The 23,817-nt window shown below is 41.9% G+C and overlaps 1 protein-coding gene across 1 annotated transcript in view; it reads right to left on the reverse strand.

The window, feature by feature from the left end:
* The window catches only part of LOC142159467 (ATP-binding cassette sub-family A member 13-like), a 151,573-nt gene that overhangs the window by 86,304 nt on the left and 41,452 nt on the right, over nt 1-23,817 (reverse strand). The window contains exon 5 of the mRNA XM_075214367.1: nt 23,359-23,435. Within this exon, the coding sequence (XP_075070468.1) occupies nt 23,359-23,435 (77 nt within the window). The remainder of the gene's footprint in view (nt 1-23,358; nt 23,436-23,817) is intronic.

Raw genomic sequence — 23,817 nt, forward strand, 5'->3', positions numbered from 1 at the left:
GTGTGTAGTGTAGCTGGTGAGCAAAAGTTATAAGTAATGAGAACAGAATGGACAAGGCCCCTGCTCACTAGAGTTTATAATCTAAAGTGAAGGGATGGACAAACGGTTGACACATGGGGGTGAGCTAATGTAAGGGGATCTGAGGGCAAGGAGCAAGAGTAGGAGAGATGGAGGATAAAGGGATGAGCCATACTACATGGTGAAATGGTTAAGTTGAGGACTTGTAGACTTTTCCAATGACTGCTTGAAGCTATACATGCTAGGGGATAGTCTGATAGAATGAAGAAGATCGTTCCAGCGGTGGGGGTGCAGCACGGGAGAAATCTTGAGTAAGGGAGTGAGATGCAGTTACCAGAGGGGAGAAAAGGCAATGATTTAATTAATTGTTGTTATTGATTTTTAAATCATGTATCTATTCCATGTAGATTTATCAGTTATTTTCCCTCTTACAATTTGTTATGAAAAATGTCAATACAGATGTCCTTCAAGAAGTTTGGCGCCTCCAGCATTTTTCCACATTGCAAATTGTTGGGGGGGGGATGGGAGGTATCTAATGGGGAGCCTAGCGCTTTATAGCACTAGGCAGCCCTATAGGGGCACCGCAAAAATCCCTTTCCTGTTGCCGGGGACAGATATCTTGGGAAGTATGACTTTAACAACAGTGGAAATAGATTCATTGTTCCTGATGGTGGATTCCACCAGTCATTTACCATGCCCTACCTCACTTCTCACTGAATTCCCTCCTTGATTTAATAATTACAGTACAACAGTGATGTGAAGATATTTTTTAATATTTTGACGACTGTGGATAGGCAATTATAGGTGTGATGATGGATGGGTAGTTTGCTGTGTGGGTGGACAGTTTGTATTTGGGTGAGTGGGAATTTTCTAGGGTCAGGAGATTGTTAGGTGGATGGTGATTAGGTAAAAAACCACAATAAGGAGCGCCAGTCACCTTGGTTATTTTAAATAAAAAATAAAAAATAAACAGATATGGAAGAATACACTCAGATTCCTGATAATCATTAAAAACTCATTTATTTAAAAAATATATATTATGTATATAACTGTATCATTATTATCTACAAACTTCATTGATATCACATATAGAATATGTACACAAATATAAATGATGGAGTTGTCCAAGATGGTTAGAACAATAATTACCAGATTATCAAGTCTAATATAAAAATCAAATATATATTATATAAATTATATATACTGTCCTATCTGAACATTGTTAGTAATTCAAACAGTACATGGAGGGTTCGAGTGGCCAGCTCGCCCCCTTCTCTAACTAAATCACTCATTATGTGATGGACTGTATGATTTCCACGTGTCTGGAAATTCAAATATGCAGGCTGAAGTGTCCAAACTGTAAATATAATTCCTTAAAACAAGCCAATAGTTGGAAATAGAATGACATACAGTACTTGTCAGGACCAATCATGGTCACTTTAGTATTGCTGCACATTAGAATGCTGATGGTTTATGAAGATTTCCTAAGCACACACTATGCACAGCTGACTTCAGGACTGATGCCTCTGACTTCAGATCTTCCATTTAGAACATCCTTTCCAAATGCAGTAATCAATCAGGTAAGTAAAGGCTGTGTAATCACTTCTTCATATGCGAGTATATCACTCCATGAAAATGTTCACATCAAGCAAGGTTTAAATTAGAGATGGGTACGCTCGGTACTCTCCCGCCCGTTCGGATTCAAAATCGAGGAAAAACGTCATCGTGAAGTATTCGTATTTGTGAGCTCGGTTCTCGTGAGATTTGTAAAGCATAAATACCAGCCTCCACAGGAATCCATCGCCATTTGACAGAGGGAGAAAGCAGGGTTAGGTCACACTGGCTATATCAGCGCAGGGACAGAGCAGTAATTGGACATATTGTTTCTATTCAATACCATTTTAATCTTAATACCAGTTGTTACAGCAGTAAGAGGAGGATAGAGGAGGGTTTTTGTTCAGTTTCTGGCACGCCAAGTGCTTTTGGGATGTCCCCCATTCTTTTGCATTAATTTTTCTGGCTGTCAAAAGTCCTATTTGGCAGCAGTGTCAAAAAAATATATTTAGCACTCTCAAGTGCTTTTGGGGTGTCCCCCATTCTTTTGCATTAATTTTTCTGGCTGTCAAAAGTCATATTTGTCAGCAGTATCTAAAACAATTTGTAGCACTACAAGTGCTTTGGGCTCATAATGGATTCAAAGCAGTCCATATAGGAGCAGAACCAAAACCAGGTTCTGTCACCAGTCCTAATGGTAGTGTTCCCAGTACGTCATCTGGGAAAGGCGATGTTAAACTACACAGTCTTTTGAAATAAGTCAAAAAAACACACCAAAAATTTTTTTACCGTGTTGAAGCGAAAAAGAAGTGTAACTGAGGAAAAGTTAAGTGCCGATAAAAAAATAAATTGCCAACATGCCATTCTACACACGCAGTGGCAAAGAGAGAATGAGGCCTTCACCTTTCTCTATTAGTGGCAGATCAAAAAATGTTACCGAGCCTACAAGTGGTGTACAACTACTGTTACGCGTCAAAGCCGAGCTGCAATAAAACAGTAAGGCATTAGAGGATAATGTTTGCTCTGAATCACAAATGACACCAATTCCTGTAGAGAGTCCATCCAACAGTGGGATGTCTAATCGTGAGCATTCTGTTAGTGTACCCATAAAGAGGGACCGTTTCAGCAGTTCTGCTGATGTGTGCCTGAAAAGCCCAAGTGTAACCGATGATAAACAAATTGAGGATGCCACTATGGAAATAGAAGAGAATGAGGGGGAGATTTGTGTAGGCGACGAGGGCACTAATGAGGATGTTGATGAGGATGAGGTTGTTTGTGTAAGTCATGCACCAGTGGCAGCAGTTCTGGCACGTGACAAGAAAAAGGCCATTGTCATGCCAGGCCATAAAACAAAAAAATCCACTTTTTATGTGTGGAATTATTTCTACCCCAATCCAGACAACAACTGTATAGCCATTTCTAGTGTATGTCAAGCCACAGTAAGTCGAGGTAGGGACCTTAACCATCTTGGAACCTTGTCTATGTTACGCCATTTGACGAGAGTTCATGGCAAAGTGTTGGGAAAAGCTGAAAGTTCTTCCAAAAAAATTACAAGCATTCCATCATCAGCTAGGACCCTCCGCTCACCGACATCCCGACGACTACAAAATACACCCACCACACCATCCTCATCAATATCCTCCGTAGCGCTCGGAGTTAGCCCTGCATCCCACTTATTAAGGCTGGATGACTCCTGCACTATTATTGATTCCTCTGAAGAAAGCGTTAGTACCACTGCTGCTGCTGTTGCTGCTGCTGGGGGTGAATCGTCAGCCCAGAGGAAGGGCAAGAAATAGAGCAGTCCTACATTTCAACAATTAACTGTGAAACAATCATTTGCTAGGGGAAGCAAATATGACAGCAGTCACCCAGTCGCCAAGCGAATCACAGATGCCATGGCTGCCATGTTAGTATTAGATCCGCGTTGAATATTTACAATAAACACAGCTGGTTTTTCACAGTTAACTGAGGTTTTGTGTCCGCGTTACAGAATTCCATTGCGACACCATTTTTCCCTGTAAAGCTATTCCACAACTCTACCAAAAAGTGTGTACAAATGTAGAGATTGCACTGAAAAATGCCATTCTGCCCACTGTCCACTTAACCACAGATATGTGGACAAGTGGAAGTGGCCAAACCAAAGACTATATGACTGTGACAGCCCACTGGGTTGGTCATTCACCTTCACCAGCAGGAACAGCAGCAGCATGTACACCACTACGCAACATTTGTCACAGGCAGGCAACTCTTTGTATCATCGGCTTCACTAACAGGCATACAGCTGACAATTTGTTACGCAAACTAAGAAATGTGATTGATACATGGCTTATACCACTTGGACTCTCCCCAGGATATGTCATTTCTGATAACGCCAATAATATAGTGCGAGCATTACAGCTGGGTGATTTCCATCACATTCCCTGTTTTTCTCAGACCATCAACTTGGTGGTGCAAAGCTTCCTACGAAATAACCGTGAGGTGCAGGAGATGCTTTCGGTGGCCCGTAAGATTTCAGGCCATTTTAGGCATTCTGAGCAGTATCTCCAAGAGCAGTGTCACGGCTCTGAGGGTGTTTAGCAGATCCCTTGCCTCTACTAGAGAGGATGGTGGAGGCAGAACAGAATAATATTCGTAGGATAAGTTCACGGCTTACAAGCATCAATAATAACACAGGAGAAAGTAGTAGTGCTGCAATGTATTATATTGAATGTTGGTACAACAGGCATGGAAGGAATTAGAAATATATATTTGCAAAGATGAATACACGGCAATTCGTTGTAATGCAGACATTAATCACATACGCTACTTCATAGTCGGTAACCCTTGGCAACAGCATGAGATATACAGTTCAACGCAGTGATGATAAACAAGAACACTAGGATCCAATAGAGAACCACACCGCAGATGAATGTGAATCACTGGTACAGCTTACAGTCAAAACAGAGTAGTATATAGAACTTAGCTGATCCGAGAGTAGAGATGACTCAACATAGCAGGTGGTACTGGAAACACTGTGATTCTTATTAAGTAGAACAGCAAGCGTTAAACATTACCCAGGGATTTGGATGAACACTGACATGTGCAGTAGAATGTTGCCTAGAAGTAGCAGAGACGTGAGTAGTATCTGAACCATGCGTGGAACTACAGGTAGCAGGATTCGTGGTAACTGCAATGATAAGTTCGCTGTAGTATGCAGCAAATAAACAGAGACACATAACTTGAGCCAAAGTACTAGCCACCGGCACAACAAGTAGTTCACAATAACAGTCCAGTAAAAAGGTAACAGCAGAGTAAGGATAGCCCGTGTCAGACGTGGAACTACAGGTGACAAGTAACTTGATAGTAGCTCTTACAGCGAGATGCAGCGATCTTAGCCAGCCAGACGTAAAGGTGAACCAATAGATAAGGCACAGGTTTAGCAACAACTCACGATACTCGTTCAGCGTGCAGATGAATAGCGGAGAGGAGTTCCAGCTTGCAGGTGAACAGCAGTGAGGAGTTTGCAGCTTGCAGATGAACAGCAGTGAGGAGTTTACAGCTTGAAGGTGAACAGCAGTAAGGAGTTCAGTCCAGCGAGCAGGTAACGGACACACGGAAGGCGAGGTATACAGCCAGATCCAAATGCAACCAGAGTAACATGAAGAACAGGCAATGAGCCCATAACCTTGGAAGGTTAATATAGTGCTCCAGGACCAATGAGGTTCAGGAGGAGGTCCAGATCACAGTAGCCAGGATCACCTGTGAAAGTAATGTCTCTGAGGCAGAAGCAAGCAGAATCATGGTTCTTAAAGGGAAAGTCACAGTGCTGGCACCTAACTATGGGACCGGCTTGTGACAAGCAGTTTAACTTGCCCTGCCACCAACTTAAGCAAGAGGTGGTAACTAGGTGGAATTCCACCCTGTACATGCTGCAGACGATGGAGGAAAAGCACAAAGCCATCCAAGCGTATTGCACAAGCCATGGCATTGGGAAGGGAGGGGGCATGTATTTCACTCTTGCACAGTGGGGAATCCTTTCAGTGCTGTGCAAGGTGCTGAAACCATTTGAAGTTGTGACGTGTGAAGTGAGTGCAGATTTTGCTAGTTTGAGCCAAGTCATTCCTTTAATTAGACTATTGGAAAAGCAGCTTGAGAAACTGAAGGAGGAGATGAAAGCAAGCAATTCCGCAAAGTATGTTGGCCTTGTCGATCAAGTACTTAATTTGCTTCACAATGATCCTCGAGTTATTAAGAACTTGAGCTCGGATCAGTACGTTTTGGCCACTGTGCTTGATCCGAGGTTTAAGACCTACATTGTGTCTTTGCTTCAAAATGAACGAGATGTGAACTTTTGCAAGGAGCTATTGCTCAGCAAGTTGTCCGCTGAACTGGGCCTTGGCTTGCTGACGTGTCCTACTTCAGTTTCTCAAGCAGCTGCTGCTCGTAAAAAATTTATATTTCAAAAAAGAAGCAGGGAAGACGCAGAGAGCAGACCAGAACAGTTTAACATCTGGGCTGGTTTGAATGATTTTTCTAAAAAATGTGTGACCTTGCCCATACCGCCATCCAATATGAGTATTAACATGCAAAGGATGGTGGAGGATTATTTTCAAGAGGTAATTGATATGGAAATGTCAGACAGTCCCTTTCCTTACTGGGAAGAAAAGCAGGCAATTTGGAAACCCATGTACAAACTTGCTTTGCAATACTTAAGCTGCCCACCCTCCAGTGTGTACTCTGAACGAGTGTTCAGCACTGCAGGGAACTTAGTCAGTGATCGCCGTAGAAGGTTACTTCCCAAAAATGTGGAGAAAATGATGTTTATAAAAATGAACTACATCTTCCACGAGGAAGGCAGTGGCGGATCCAGGGGGGGGGGGGGCGATCGGGGCGAGGGGCATGCTGCCGACAGCTGCACACTGTGCAGGTCCGTTCAGCAGTGACAGTGTGCTGCCCGGCTGCTCTGGTTGTGTTTTAAACACAATCAGAGCAGCGGGACAGCACACTGCCACTGCTGAACGGACCTGCACATACTGTGCAGCCGCCGGCAGCCTTAGACATCAGAAAGGGGGTGGGGCCTAAATCGCCCCCCCCCTAAAATCGCCCCAGGTAGGACAAATGTCTAGATCCGCCCCTGGAGGAAGGCCTTCACCATCCAAGACATCCAAGCACTGACTGTTCTCTAATGGCGGATTCAAGCGGCGATGAATTAATAGTCTGTGATGATGACGTACACACTGATGAGGGTGAGGATGAAGCTGAAGATGATGACGATAACATCTTTTTAAAACTTTCTATGTAAGTGTAGGGTGCAATCTACCCCCAAAGAGGAAAGGGACTTGGGGCATTTTCATATCACGTACCGTCTTGAAAGGCTGCTGTTTGGGCAATTTCTCCTTAAGGGTAGGGTGTCATACACAGAGTGACCCCAAACTGTCTTTGTCCATTTCTTTTAATATTGTACAGTCTATAACGGCTGAATTTTTTGGTATTTTATACAAGTGGAGGGGGGCCCAGAGAGACAGAAACCAAACTGCCTTTGTCCATTTCTTTACATATTTAAGTATAAGTGTAGGGTGTAATATACATCCAAAGACGATGGCTGCATTGCCAATATTCATAGATGGAGAGAAAGACAATCTGGTTTGTGTGTAGAATTAATGAAGGCCTACCAGGAATTAAACTGTTTTTTGAATAATTTATTAGCTTTACAATTACATTACTTATCCAAGAAACAGGTGGATCACTAAATTTGTTTATTATATAATTTAAACAAAATAGCAAAACAAAACCAAACAAAACCAAAACCAAAACACGCAATGACGGTTTGGCAAAACCAAAACCAAAACACGACGGTAATCCAGATCCAAAACCAAAACCAAAACACGGGGTCAGTGAGCATCTCTAGTTTAAATATAAAAGACCATATCAGTCTGCATTTCCCCACATTCATATATCAATAATACCCCTTATCTGATGCATTTCATCACACCTCTGTGACTCTATAAAAAATAGAAACAAATCCTTCAAGTGCAGTTTAAATAGTAAAATTATAGTACTCCTACCAAACTAGGGATGAGCGCACTCGGATTTATGAAATCCGAGCCCACCCGAACGTTGCGGATCCGAGTCGGATCCGAGACAGATCCGGGTATTGGCGCCAAATTCAAAAGTGAAACTGAGGCTCTGACTCATAATCCCGTTGTCGGATCTCGCGATACTCGGATCCTATAAATTCCCCGCTAGTCGCAGCCATCTTCACTCGGGCATTGATCAGGGTAGAGGGAGGGTGTGTTAGGTTAGGTGGTCCTCTGTGCTGTTTAGTTCTGTGCTGTTTAGTTCTGTGCTGTTTAGTTCTGTGCTGTTTAGTTCTGTGCTGTTTAGTTCTGTGCTGTGCTGTGCTGTGCTGTGCTGTGCTGTGTTCTGCAGTATCAGTCCAGTGGTGCTGTGTGCTGTGCTCTGTCCTTCTGAGGTCAGTGGTGCTGCTGGGTCCTGTGCTGTGTCCTGTTCAGTACAGTGGTGCTGTGTCCTGTGCTCTGTGCTTCTAAGGGCATGGTTATTTCCCCATTATTCCCAAGTTTTTAAAAAATAAAAAAAAAGTAAAAAAAAATAAAAAATTTAAAAAAAAATAAAAATATATAATAATCATAACCAAATTTGCAAAACCAATCCAGCAGTATAAGTCCATTGGTACTGAATTATTTCCAAGTTCACACATTCTGCAGTATCAGTCCAGTGGTGCTGTGTCCTGTGCTCTGTCCTGCTGAGTTCCGTAGTGCTGCTGGGTCCTGTGCCGTGTCCTGTTCAGTCCAGTGGTGCTGTGTCCTGTGCTCTGTGCTTCTAAGGGCATAGTTATTTCCCCACTATTCCCAAGTTTTTTAAAAATAAAAAAAAAGTAAAAAAAAATAAAAAATTAAAAAAACAAAAAAATATATAATAATTATAACCAAATTTGCAAAACCAATCCAGCAGTATAAGTCCATTGGTACTGCAATATTACCAAGTTCACACATTCTGCAGTATCAGTCCAGTGGTGCTGTGTCCTGTGCTCTGTCCTGCTGAGTTCCGTAGTGCTGCTGGGTCCTGTGCCGTGTCCTGTTCAGTCCAGTGGTGCTGTGTCCTGTGCTCTGTGCTTCTAAGGGCATAGTTATTTCCCCACTATTCCCAAGTTTTTTAAAAATAAAAAAAAAGTAAAAAAAAATAAAAAATTTTAAAAAAAAAATAAATATAATAATTATAACCAAATTTGCAAAACCAATCCAGCAGTATAAGTCCATTGGTACTGCAATATTACCAAGTTCACACATTCTGCAGTATCTTGTGCTACATATAATGGAGACCAAAAATTTGGAGGATAAAGTAGGGAAAGATCAAGACCCACTTCCTCCTAATGCTGAAGCTGCTGCCACTAGTCATGACATAGACGATGAAATGCCATCAACGTCGTCTTCCAAGCCCGATGCCCAATCTCGTAGTACCGGGCATGTAAAATCCAAAAAGCCCAAGTTAAGAAAAAGTAGCAAAAAGAGAAACTTAAAATCATCTGAGGAGAAACGTAAAGTTGCCAATATGCCATTTACGACACGGAGTGGCAAGGAACGGCTTAGGCCCTGGCCCGTGTTCATGACTAGTGGTTCAGCTTCACCCACGGATCTTAGCCCTCCTCCTCCTCCCCCCCCCTACAAAAAATTGAAGAGAGTTATGCTGTCAGCAACAAAACAGCAAACAACTCTGCCTTCTAAAGAGAAATTATCACAAATCCCCAAGGCGAGTCCAAGGATGTTGGTGGTTGTCAAGCCTGACCTTCCCATCACTGTACGGGAAGAGGTGGCTCGGGAGGAGGCTATTGATGATGTAGCTGGCGCTGTGGAGGAACTTGATGATGAGGATGGTGATGTGGTTATTGTAAATGAGGCACCAGGGGGGGAAACAGCTGATGTCCATGGGATGAAAGAGCCCATCGTCATGCCTGGTCAGAAGACCAAAAAATGCACCTCTTCGGTCTGGAGTTATTTTTATCCAAATCCAGACAACCAATGTATGGCCATATGTAGCTTATGTAAAGCTCAAATAAGCAGGGGTAAGGATCTTGCCCACCTAGGAACATCCTCCCTTATACGTCACCTGAATAACCTTCATAGTTCAGTGGTTAGTTCAGGAACTGGGGCTAGGACCCTCATCGGTACAGGGACACCTAAATCCCGTGGTCCAGTTGGATACACACCAGCAACACCCTCCTCGTCAACTTCCTCCACAATCTCCATCAGATTCAGTCCTGCAGCCCAAGTCAGCAGCCAGACTGAGTCCTCCTCAATACGGGATTCATCCGAGGAATCCTGCAGCGGTACGCCTACTACTGCCACTGCTGCTGTTGCTGCTGTTAGTCGGTCATCTTCCCAGAGGGGAAGTCGTAAGACCGCTAAGTCTTTCACAAAACAATTGACCGTCCAACAGTCGTTTGCCATGACCACAAAATACGATAGTAGTCACCCTATTGCAAAGCGTATAACTGCGGCTGTAACTGCAATGTTGGTGTTAGACGTGCGCCCGGTGTCCGCCATCAGTGGAGTGGGATTTAGAGGGTTGATGGAGGTATTGTGGCCCCGGCACCAAATTTACTACCGGGGCCACTCCACTGTGCAGTCCATATTTAGGTGTATCAGATATTAAACAACGGTGACAGTTGATGCCCAATTTTTTAATTATATTGTGGCCTCGGTACCAAATTGTGTACCGGGGCCACCACACTACGCAGTCCAGATACTTGTTTGGTGGAATTCAGACCAGTTTAGGGTTTTATTATTATTATATTGTGTGGACCACTCTATCTATACCACACTAAAACTCTATATACCACTCTATTTCATACTTTAATTCTATTTCATACTTTAATTCTATTTAATACTTTAATTCTATTTCATACTTTAATTCTATTTCATACTTTAATTCTATTACTAATTACCATAAAGAGGAACAAAATAAACCAATTTTACCAAAAGTATAATATGACTTAGACTTACAAACACTACACTTGAAAGATCGTGCCTTTAAATGAAAAAGTCAGTCTTCATTGCACGACTATGTGCAACAGGGACAGTTTTTTGGGTTTACAAAGTCAAACAATAACACTTTGACCCTGTCTGTCTGGGATCTCAATGACGAATTGTCTGTACCATGTTTGGAGGAGGTATTGTGGCCCCGGTATCAAATTGGGTACCAGGGCCACCCCACTATGCAGTCCAGATACTTGTTTGGTGGAATTCAGACACGTGGAGGGTTTTTTAATTATATTGTGGCCTCGGTACCAAATTGTGTACCGGGGCCACCACACTACGCAGTCAAGATAGATAGATGCGTATCATAGATAAAGTACATTCAGTGGTGTGGGGCAAATTGAAAAATATTCAAAATGCACTGACATTATCAAAAACAAGAGGTTGTCACACGCTAAAACTCCAACATGTATATGATGGAGAGGATGGAGGAGCAGCCGTATGTGTAGTGTAATGCAGATCTGTTGAAGGTTTTTTATATATTTTATTGTGGTGCCCAGTGCCCACTCCTCTACGCAGTCCAGGTACATTTATTGGTGCGATTCATAAAAGTTCAGGGTTTTTAAGATATTGTGGTGACCCACTCCTCTACGCAGTCCAGGTAAATTTATTGGTGCGATTCATAAAAGTTCAGGGTTTTTAATATATTGTGGTGACCCACTCCTCTACGCAGTCCAGGTACATTTATTGGTGCGATTCATAAAAGTTCAGGGTTTTTAATATATATTGTGGTGACCCACTCCTCTACGCAGTCTAGGTACATTTATTGGTGCGATTCATAAAAGTTCTGGGTTTTTAAGATATTGTGGTGACCCACTCCTCTACGCAGTCCAGGTACATTTATTGGTGCGAATCATAAAAGTTCAGGGTTTTTAATATATATTGTGGTGACCCACTCCTCTACGCAGTCCAGGTACATTTATTGGTGCGATTCATAAAAGTTCTGGGTTTTTAAGATATTGTGGTGACCCACTCCTCTACGCAGTCCAGGTACATTTATTGGTGCGAATCATAAAAGTTCAGGGTTTTTAATATATATTGTGGTGACCCACTCCTCTACGCAGTCCAGGTACATTTATTGGTGCGATTCATAAAAGTTCAGGGTTTTTAAGATATTGTGGTGACCCACTCCTCTACGCAGTCCAGGTACATTTATTGGTGCGATTCATAAAAGTTCAGGGTTTTTAATATATATTGTGGTGACCCACTCCTCTACGCAGTCCAGGTACATTTATTGGTGCGATTCATAAAAGTTCAGCATTTTTAATATATATTGTGGTGACCCACTCCTCTACGCAGTCCAGAAAGATACCTTGTTGCAACGTTTTGGACTAATAACTATATTGTGAGGTGTTCAGAATACACTGTAAATTAGTGGAAATGCTTGTTATTGAATGTTATTGAGGTTAATAATAGCCTAGGAGTGAAAATAAGCCCAAAAACTTGATTTTTAAACTTTTTATGTTTTTTTGCAAAAAAATCCGAATCCAAAACCTTAAATCCGAACCGAGACCTTTCGTCAAGTGTTTTGCGAGACAAATCCGAACCTCAAAAATAACGAAAATCCGGATCCAAAACACAAAACACGAGACCTCAAAAGTCGCCGGTGCACATCCCTATACCAAACATTATCCACCTTCCTAATTAAAAGCAGCTGGGAAGCTCATGAACCCAGCAGCATGAATACAATATAAAATCCAACACACAATTATATTATTAATCAACTGATTCAAAATTACATTCAATTATATCAGGAATCTGCAAATGTTCATGGAAATAAAATAGACATCTATTTGTATTACAAACAGGAAAAAAAGCCGATAGCCTATAGTGAGCGCTACTTCTAATCGCAGAGGGCAATAATACTAGATGCAAATTCTATAATATGGTCATACCGTCTCCTATGCATTATAAAGTCTGCTTAGAGATGAAAATCTAAAGATCTAAAAAAATAAAAATAACAATAAAATCTATCTCCACAGTCAGCTATAAAAGATCGCCAAAACAGTACAAAATTTACATACCTATATCAGGAATTGAACCCTGACCACAAGACATGATAAACATTTACGTAACCAATTGAGCCACACAGACAGTACAGAGAGTTGTTACTATGATTATTATAACCTGATCACTCTCATAAAATTGAATTATCTAAATGTAAACTCAAGGAACTCGTTTAAACCATCTGGGTATATTGTCCTTTATTTAACTATCCAATATATCTCTCTTTCTCATGGATATTTAAACCTATCTACACTTCAAGCAGTTGGCTTTATCTCTTCTATTACCATAATCGTAAGATTAGTGGGATGTGCACAGTGGTCCCATCTCCAAATGTTTACATACAATATGCATGATAAAGGCCCTATTCGAGATGAAAATCTAAATATGTAAAAAAAATAAAAATAACAATAACAGGTATCTGCACAGTCAGCTATAAAAGACAGCCAAAAAAGTTATAGAAAATATAACCTATACTGGGACTTGAACCCTGGTTCAAACCAATGCAAACCTTTGCTTAACCAATTGAGCCACACAGACAGTGTAGAAGAACGTGCTACAGTGATTATTATAACCTCTTTAATCCCATGAAAATGGATTATCTAATTGTAAACTCAAGGGACTCGTTTAACTGTTCTCGGTGTAATGTCCTTAATTTAAATACTCAATATATCTCTCTTTTACATAGATATTTAAACCCGTCTCCACCTCAAGTAGTTGGTTTTATCTTTTATTCTATTATCGTGATCATAAGATTAGTGGGATCTGCACAGTGGACCTACCCAAAATGTTTAGATACACTATGCGTCTCTAACCTATTTAAAAGATTTCTTCTGTGCACCACAACTCTAGCCTTCACTGATCTACTTGTGCTGCTGACATACTAGAGTCTACAAGGGCATTTTAGTATATATATGGCATACATTGTATTGCAATTATGAAAAAGAGTTACATCAAATCTCTCTTTAGATATATTGGAAATCACCTGAATACATTTATTACTCATATGTTTACAAGTGGTGCATCCTGTTTTATTACACCTATAGTTACCTACCAGTCTACTTAAAACAACAGACAAGGATTCAAATTGACTTGATTCGTTTGTCTTTTCAAATAGTTTGGAGACAAAATGTTTTTTAAATTTGTATTTTTCTTAAAAAATGATGTTTGGTTTATCTGGAATAACATTATTTAGAATTTGATCTTGCTTTAAGAGGGAATAATTCTTATTAATTATTTTTTTAAATTTGTAACAATTTGGTATTAAATTTTTATATAAATTATATGTCATTCATAGCCTTACTAGGATTCTGAGATTTCTCTTTTGGTTTTAATAAAGAGTCACATTCCAGATTTTTTGCATATTCCTAGGCTTCATTTACTATCTGGATACCCTTTCTCCTTAAATGAATTAAAGATCTCCAATGCCTGTCTATGAAAAGTATTGTCAGAGGAATAGTTTTTTCTTATATGATTTACCTGACTTTTTGAAATATTCTTTAGCCACGGTTTGTGGCTACTGCTATCAAATTGAATATAAATATTGGAATCAACTAGTTTTTCAAAATTCGCAGCTACAATGTGATTCTCTTTGGCCGAGAGGTTTAGATCCAAGAAATTCACAGACACCTGACTACACATGTAAGTGAACAGTAAATTATAAGTATTGAGATTTAAGTGCTCAACAAAGTGGTGAATATAATCTAAATCCCCTTCCCAAATAATAAAAACATCATCTATGTAACTGCCATAAAACACCAGGTTTGCCCCAAATGGACCATTCCAGATGTAGGTCTGTTCAAAGTGGCCCATATATTGATTGGTATAACTCGGATCAGACATGGTGCCCATGGCCGTCCAGATGACCTGTAAATTAAATTGTACATCAAAGAGAAAATAATTGTGTGTTTAAATATAACTAATAGAATTAATAATGAAGTCTCGTTGTCTCGCCGGTAAGGAATAAGAGAGTGACAACCACTCTCTGATAACTTTGATTGCTTTACTATGAGGAATGTCCAATGTCAAAAAACTATATGCAGATTTCCATTGTATATCCTTTAGGGCCCTGAGAATATGGGCAGTATCTTTGATATGGGATCTTAGCAAGACAATGAGCTCCTGAAGGTGACAATCTACATAATGAGACAAATTAGAAGAAAGAAACCCAATACCAGAAACTATGGGACACCCAGGTGGTTCTGTAGTGGACTTGTGAACTTTAGTTAAGTGATAAAAAATTGGAATAACAGGGTAAAGAAGAAATAAATAGTGCCAGGAATCCCTGGAGATGACCCCCTCGGCCAAAGCTAGATCCAATAATTTTCTCAGATCATGCTGAAAAAGTTGTGTTGGATCCTTATCTTGGTGTCTGTAAAACACAATATCTCCTAATTGTCTCTGTGCTTCCTTAATATAATATACAGTATCTAGGACCACAACACCCCCGCCTTAATCGGCGGGTTTTATAATAATCGAAGTATCCTCCTGCAGTTCACTCAAGGCCAGCATATTTCTTCTTTCTATTCATCTCATGGCAAAGACAGTTAAGATTGCCATAGAGACTTTATAGAAATATTGGATAGCTGGACTCTTATGGTAAGTAGGGTAGAAATTAAATTGCCTAATATCTGTTTGCTTCCAAGAGTGTAATTCACATTTGTCAGCTTGTGAATTATTTAAATCATAGATAGGGACAGTAGTCTCCTCCTTAGTATTATTACTTTCCCATAACTCATTAAGAACATTTAAACCCTAGATATTGTCACTCACCGGACTGTGAGTGCCATTTCCCGTGTGTTCAGGAACCGTGGCCGTCCGCCATCCTGAGGGTCTGCGCATGTGCAGCCCTTATCAAACTTTCAGTACCTGTTGCTTTTAATTGATTGGATGATCAGGCAACCCTCCCTATTTAAACCACCTGTGATCATTACCTGGTGGCCTGATCTTGGAGTCTCATTCCCCATGAGCCTCTGAAGATGTTCCTGTGTTTCCTCATGTATTCAGCTCCTGCTGATTCCTGTTTACTGCTATTGTGGTTTCCAGACCACTATAACTCTCCTGTGTTCATCATGCCTGCACTCAGCTGATTCCTATCTGCTACTACTACCGGACTCCAGTTCGTCTCAACTCTCCTGTGTTCAGCGTGTCTGCTCTCCGCTGCCTCCGTTACTACTACAGAGTTCCAGATCGTCTCAACTCTCCTGTGTTTATCGTGTCAGCTCTCCGCTGCCTCCATTACTACTACAGGGTTCCAGACCGTCTCTACTCTCCCGTGTTCAGCGTGCCTTCTCTCCGCTGCCTCCACCACTACTACTGGATACCAGACCTGAACTCTCCCGTGTTCATCATGTTTCCAGTTTCACTTACTACTGCTTCCTAAGTATTGCTTCGTTGATTCTGGATTACCTGCCGTGCGCTGCACCAACCTGATTCCCGCTTCCACCCTCCAGTGGTCTCTCCTCCTGCCGGCCTTCAGCCGTTCAGGTATCCCTGCACGTCTCTCTGACAGCCTGCTCTCCTGAACCGCGGTATGCATACTTTCCATTGACTTTGCTTTTGTATTGCATATCCATCTGGACTGAGTTGTGTTCTTCTCCGGAGCCTCCTATCCACTGACGCTATTGTTACCATTGACTTTGTTTCCTATTGCCTGGATAGCTATTGTGACTTTGTATACTTCAAGCAGCGCTTGTCAGTTATTGTTGTATTGTGGATATCATCGTGGGATCAAGTTCTGTGTGCCCCGTGTATACTCTGCTTTACATTCATCTTCTCGTGCCCCTCCTCACATATATATAGCAGTGGTACAACTTGCTGACGCAGACCACTGACTCCTGTTCCCTGTTACACCAGTTTCAAGTATCCTCTCACATAAGCAGTGGTACAACTTGCTATACGCAGACCACTGACTTCCCCGTTACCTACTTTCACCTGGACTCCATTCCTTCACTATAGACAGCGGTACAACTTGCTATACGCAGACCGCTGACTCTCACTACCTCCTCGCTACTCCTGGACATTCCTCCTCACTATAGCAGTGGTACAACTTGCTATACGCAGACCACTGACTTTCCTCACGTTTACTTGTCCACCTGGTTCCTCGTGTACATACATCTACTCATTACCAGTTGCTGCTAGTCATAGGACTTTCCTTGAGCATTCTCTCACCATCTGCTGATTCTCCTGTTCCGTTGTCACCCTGCTACCAGAGAACCATTGTACCAGCTATATTACTCTGGTAAGTCCATCATCTGGTGATATCCTGGGCAAAGACTCCTAGTGCCCGTGACAGTAAGATCAGGCACGACAGACCCAGATGCGGAACCTACAGCTAAAGAGATGCTGCAGTATCTGCTTACCCGTATTGAACAACAGGATGTTCGCCAACAACATTTGCTGCAATGTTGCCAGGCGTTAGCCTCCCAAAGAACATATGTGCAAAATATCACAGCTAATGTTGATGCTCCTGTGCCTTCTTCCGTTTCCCCAGTGCTATCCCAGGTGTCTACTGCTTCCACGCTACACCTGCCTACTTCTTCAAAATATGATGGAGACCCCAAAACATGCAGGGGTTTTCTAAATCAATGCTCAGTTCATTTTGAGCTTCAACCTCACAATTTCTCTACTCATCGTTCCAGAGTGGCTTATCTCATTTCCTTATTTTCCAGACAAGCTCTCGCATGGGCTTCCCCTCTGTGGGAAAGAAATGATCCATTATTACAGGATAGTGCTAAATTTATTTCCACGTTTCGAAGTGTATTTGATGAACCTGGTCGTGTTATTTCCGCTGCATCCAGCATCCTCCGTCTACGTCAGGGTTCTCGTACTGTAGGCCAGTACGTCATTCAATTTCGGATATTAGCCTCTGAACTTCAGTGGAACACTGAAGCGTTAATTGCCGCCTTCTGGCAGGGGCTTTCTGATAAAATTAAAGATGCACTGACTACTCAAGAATTACCTACTTCTCTAGAAGATTTGATTTCTCTTTGCCACCGTGTAGACATGAGATTTCGTGAAAGAGAGTCTGAAAAAACAACTTCATTTAAAGCACCTCTTCGCTCAAGCCCTCAAGTTCGCCCAGTTTCATCTCCGGTGATACCCATGGAGATAGGTCGCTCCAAATTAACTTTAGAGGAGAGGGACCGAAGAGTAAAAAATAGACTTTGTATCTATTGTGCTGATTCTACTCATATGCTCAATTCATGCCCTAAAAAATCGGGAAATGCCAGGCCCTAACCAGTTCTGGAGAGGTGAAGTTAGGGTCCCTGGAGTCCTCTCCATGTTCTACGAAATTAAAAGTTTGTGCTTTTGATGTTACAGTTTCCTTTGCTACCAAATCGTTTAAGTCACAAGCGCTTATTGACTCTGGAGCTGCAGGAAATTTTATTTCTAAATCCCTCGTGAATCAATGGTCCCTACCAGTGATTACTTTGAAAATACCTATTACTGTGACTTCTATCGATGGATCACGCATTATTAATGGTCTCATCACCCAGAGTACGTCTCCAGTAACCCTTCAAATTGGTGTATTACACCAGGAAGAAATGTCATTTTTAATTCTTCCTGTTACTACCAGTCCGATTGTATTAGACCTTCCATGGCTTCAACGTCACTCTCCCCAGATTGACTGGCACACTCCTCAAGTTACGTCTTGGGGGCCTGAATGTCATCATCGTTGCCTCTCTCAAGTCGTTCCTCTCAAAATACAGCAATCCTCCATTTCATCTTGTTCACCGGGACTTCCTCCTCAGTATGTTTCTTTTGCCGATGTATTTGATAAAACTCAGTCTGAACGTCTTCCTCCTCATCGTTCGTGGGACTGTCCGATTGATCTTCAACCTGGCAAGACTCCTCCCAGGGGACGTGTGTATCCACTTTCGCTACCTGAAACTCAAGCTACATCTAAGTACATTCAAGAGAATCTCCAGCGAGTATTTATTCGACCTTCTACCTCTCCCGCTGGAGCAGGGTTTTCTTCGTAAAAAAGAAGGATGGGTCATTACGTCCCTGCATAGATTTCCGTGGACTTAACGCTATAACTATCAAAAATCGGTATTCCATTCCATTAATTACTGAGTTATTTGATCGTATCAAGGGAGCCCGGATCTTTACCAAGTTGGATCTTCGTGGTGCCTACAATTTAATTCGAATCAGGTCCGGTGACGAATGGAAGACAGCTTTCAACACCAGAGACGGGCATTATGAATATTTAGTAATGCCCTTCGGGTTATGTAACGCCCCCACTGTTTTCCAGGGTTTCATTAATGAGATCTTCCGGGACTTGTTATATGTTTGTGTCGTCGTCTATCTGGACGACATATTGATCTTTTCGCAGGACCTGCCTTCTCATCATCAACATGTGGCAGAGGTCCTTTCCAGACTCCGGAGAAATTCATTATTCTGCAAGTTAGAAAAATGTTCATTCGAGTTGCCCCAGATTCCATTTCTGGGATATATTGTCTCCGGAGTTGGTCTTCAGATGAATCCAGAAAAGGTGAATGCTGTGTTACATTGGCCTCAGCCAACTACTCTTCGTGCAATTCAGCGTTTTTTAGGTTTTGCCAATTACTATAGACGCTTCATTTAAGATTTTTCCTCGATTGCATCTCTTATTGTGGCCCTAACTCGTAAAGGGGCCAATACTAAACAATGGTCCTCTGAGGCTCTTCAAGCCTTCCAGTTTCTCAAAGAGTCCTTCTCCTCTGCTCCTGTTCTTCGACAGCCTGATGTGACGCTTCCCTTCTTCCTAGAGGTAGATGCCTCTAATGTTGGTTTAGGAGCCATTCTCTCCCAAAGATCGGAGCAACAAATATTCCATCCTTGTGCCTTTTACTCTCGGGGTCTTCTGCCTGCGGCGAAGAATTATACCATCGGGGACAAGGAGTTGCTGGCTATAAAAGTAGCATTAGAGGAATGGAGATATTTGTTGGAGGGAGCTCGTCATCCTGTGACAATCTTTACTGATCATAAAAATTTGTCATATTTACAGTCTGCTCAATGTTTGAATCCTCGTCAAGCAAGATGGTCTCTTTTCTTTTCTCGTTTTGAACTAATCATAACCTTCAAACCAGCTGCAAAAAATAAAAAAGCAGACGCCCTATCTCGAGCTTTTGTGACGTCCTCAGACGTTGAAGATGGTCCCAACCACTCTATATTAGACCCCAAATGTGTTTCTCTGGCTGCTTCTTCCACTAAGGTGCTACCATTTGGGAGAACCCTCGTGCCTCCTGCTCTTAGGAAGAAAATCCTTTCGTGGTTTCACTCTTCTCGTTTTTCTGGACACTCTGGTGAACGCAAGACCTTTGAAATTCTTTCTCGAAGTTACTGGTGGCCTTCTATGAGGAAAGATGTCAAAGATTTTGTGGCTGCGTGTGAATTGTGTTCCCAGTTTAAGACTCCCCGCAGAACTCCAGCGGGTTTGCTTCAACCACTACCCATTCCTTCCAAGCCGTGGACCCATATTAGTATGGACTTTGTTACTGATCTTCCTCCTAGTAAAAACTGCAATACTATTTGGGTAGTGGTGGACAGATTTTCGAAGATGGCACATTTCGTTCCTTTGACCGGTTTACCTTCTTCATCTACTCTGGCTGATTATTTCATCAAAGAAATCTTCCGTATTCATGGATGTCCTTCCGAGATTGTTTCAGATAGAGGAGTACAATTCGTTTCCAGATTCTGGCCGGCCCTCTGTAAGACCTTGGGTATCCGATTATCACTCTCATCCTCCTACCATCCTCAATCAAACGGACAAACCGAAAGGGTCAATCAAGATCTTGAGACTTTTATAAGGATGTTCTCTTCAGCCAACCAAGACAACTGGGTAGATTTGCTTCCATGGGCTGAATTTGCTCATAACAACATGTATCATGAGTCATCTTCTACAACTCCATTCTTTGTGGTTTACGGTCACCATCCGTCTTTTCCGGAATTTCCTGCCCTCCCTCCCACCCAAGTTCCTGCTGTAGAGACTGTTTGTCAGACCTTCAAAAATATTTGGTCTCAGGTCAAAACCTGTTTAAAGAAAACATCTGCCAGATATAAGTCTTTTGCAGATAAAAAGAGACGGGCTATTCCACCACTGAAAATCGGAGATCGTGTTTGGTTATCAACCAAAAATATTCGTTTGAAGGTCCCATCTATGAAGTTCGCTCCTCGTTTTATTGGTCCGTATAGGATCATTCAAGTGATAAATCCAGTTTGTTTCAAACTTCTACTACCTTCGTATTTCCAATGCCTTCCATGTGTCTTTGCTCAAACCTCTTATCATCAACCGTTTCTCGGTCCCTCCTTCAGCACCTCGGCCAGTTCAAATTCATCAAGAGGAGGACTTTGAGATTACTCACATATTGGATGCAAAAATTTCGCGAGGAGTTCTTCGTTTCCTCGTTCATTGGAAGGGCTTTGGTCCTGAAGAGCGGTCATGGATCAAAGCAGAAGATCTCAGCGCTCCAGCTCTTCTTAAGAAGTTTTATTCCAAGTTTCCGGACAAACCCGGTTCCAGGTGTTCTGTGCCCACCTTTAAAAGGGGGGTACTGTCACTCACCGGACTGTGAGTGCCATTTCCCGTGTGTTCAGGAACCGTGGCCATCCGCCATCCTGAGGGTCTGCGCATGTGCAGCCCTTATCAAGCCTTCAATACCTGTTGCTTTTAATTGATTGGATGATCAGGCAACCCTCCCTATTTAAACCACCTGTGATCATTACCTGGTGGCCTGATCTTGGAGTCTCATTCCCCATGAGCCTCTGAAGGTGTTCCTGTGTTTCCTCGTGTATTCAGCTCCTGCTGATTCCTGTTTAATGCTATTGTGGTTTCCAGACCACTTCAACTCTCCTGTGCTCATCGTGCCTGCACTCAGCTGATTCCTATCTGCTACTACTACCAGACTTCAGTTCGTCTCAACTCTCCTGTGTTCAGCGTGTCTGCTCTCCGCTGCCTCCGTTACTACTACAGAGTTCCAGATCGTCTCAACTCTCCTGTGTTTATCGTGTCAGCTCTCCGCTGCCTCCGTTACTACTACAGGGTTCCAGACCGCATCTACTCTCCCGAGTTCAGCGTGCCTTCTCTCCGCTGCCTCCACCACTACTACTGGATACCAGACAGCCTCAACTCTCCCGTGTTCATTATGTTTCCAGTTTCACTTACTACTGCTTCCCGAGTATTGCTTCATTGATTCTGGATTACCTGCCGTGCGCTGCACCAACCTTATTACCGCTTCCACCCTCCAGTGGTCTCTCCTCCCGCCGGCCTTCAGCCGTTCGGGTATCCCTGCACGTCTCTCTGACAGCCTGCTCTCCTGAACCGCGGTATGCATACTTTCCATTGACTTTGCTTTTGTATTGCATATCCATCTGGACTGAGTTGTGTTCTTCTCCGGAGCCTCCTATCCACTGACGCTATTGTTACCATTGACTTTGTTTCCTATTGCCTGGATAGCTATTGTGACTTTGTATACTTCAAGCAGCGCTTGTCAGTTATTGTTGTATTGTGGATATCATCGTGGGATCAAGTTCTGTGTGCCCCGTGTATACTCTGCTTTACATTCATCTCCTCGTGCCCCTCCTCACATATATATAGCAGTGATACAACTTGCTGACGCAGACCACTGACTCCTGTTCCCTGTGACACCAGTTTCAAGTATCCTCTCACATAAGCAGTGGTACAACTTGCTATACGCAGACCACTGAATTCCCCGTTACCTACTTTCACCTGGACTCCATTCCTTCACTATAGACAGCGGTACAACTTGCTATACGCAGACCGCTGACTCTCACTACCTCCTCGCTACTCCTGGACATTCCTCCTCACTATAGCAGTGGTACAACTTGCTATACGCAGACCACTGACTTTCCTCACGTTTACTTGTCCACCTGGTTCCTCGTGTACATACATCTACTCATTACCAGTTGCTGCTAGTCATAGACTTTCCTTGAGCATTCTCTCACCATCTGCTGATTCTCCTGTTCCGTTGTCACCCTGCTACCAGAGAACCATAGTACCAGCTATATTACTCTGGTAAGTCCATCATCTGGTGATATCCTGGGCAAAGACTCCTAGTGCCCGTGACAGATATCTGTCTTATCAAGTAGGATAGGGACACATCCTTCAAATTTTTTACTTTAGTCCTTTTGTTGCAAAATATTGCTGGTGGCACAGATCTGTAACACATTTGTTTAATTCAATATACAGATCAAACATATTGGGTACAGTACTAGGTGCAAATTTTACACCTCTACTCAAAAAAGACAATTGCTCTTGATTAAGGACCCTTGTCGAAAGGTTAAAAATAAGGTTCTGTTGTCCTTTCTATACCCCTCTCTAAAAACTTTTTGTTGAATCCGCATAGGACTTTGGTGTCGTTGCTATATTTAAAGACACCAGTTTATCTCTCTTTTCTCTCTGCATTTCCTGAACAGTATTGAGAATCTGCTCACATCTTGGGGTTCTATGGTTTCAAGTTATCCTATGTCGGGCTGAATAATTCTCCTCTCAGATATTAAGGGAATCTACTGAGAACCTCCTTCTCCTCCTGTCATTCGTAGGGATCCCTCTCTTTTGGAGGGGATGGTGATTAGGTACATGTAATTGTACAAAAACTACTGTAAATAAAATTCTTAGGAAATACATAAGGAATAGATATCATACTAGCTTTCATGCACTTGTTAAGAAGAGCATGTAAGAGGATTATAAAACAATACATTATCCTGCTGTACTCTGATAAGAGATGTCCACATGTGAATGGATTACCTTGAAATCTGGTATTGTTGCTAAATAACGTCTCCACGGTGCTGTATGGGTGTGGTTGGTTCAGATTCAACATCAGCCTATCAAAAGAAGAATACAAACTTTTTTTAAGTTTAGATGCCTTGTCTGATTATAATTGTTTTCAGAAAAAATAACAGTATGTTTTTGCTATTATGCTGTTGCTTTACATTTGGTTTCTACAGAACTTAATTTTATGTATTCGTGTGATTGACTATATGCAATGTAAACTTATTTCTTTATCAGCATATGACAATTTTCAATTGAAAATTAAAATAAAACATACCAAACAATATAATTTTGTACCATATATAGAGAAATACTTAAGAGATACGACCACTAAAAACACATACAGGGTAGGGCTGGCAAAATTTAGCCCGGGGGTCAAGACTCGACTCAGCAGTCTTCTTTAAAGGAATTTAAAATTTAATTTGAAATATATAT

Source organism: Mixophyes fleayi, chromosome 5, assembly GCF_038048845.1.
Source record: "Mixophyes fleayi isolate aMixFle1 chromosome 5, aMixFle1.hap1, whole genome shotgun sequence".
NCBI lineage: Eukaryota > Metazoa > Chordata > Amphibia > Anura > Limnodynastidae > Mixophyes > Mixophyes fleayi.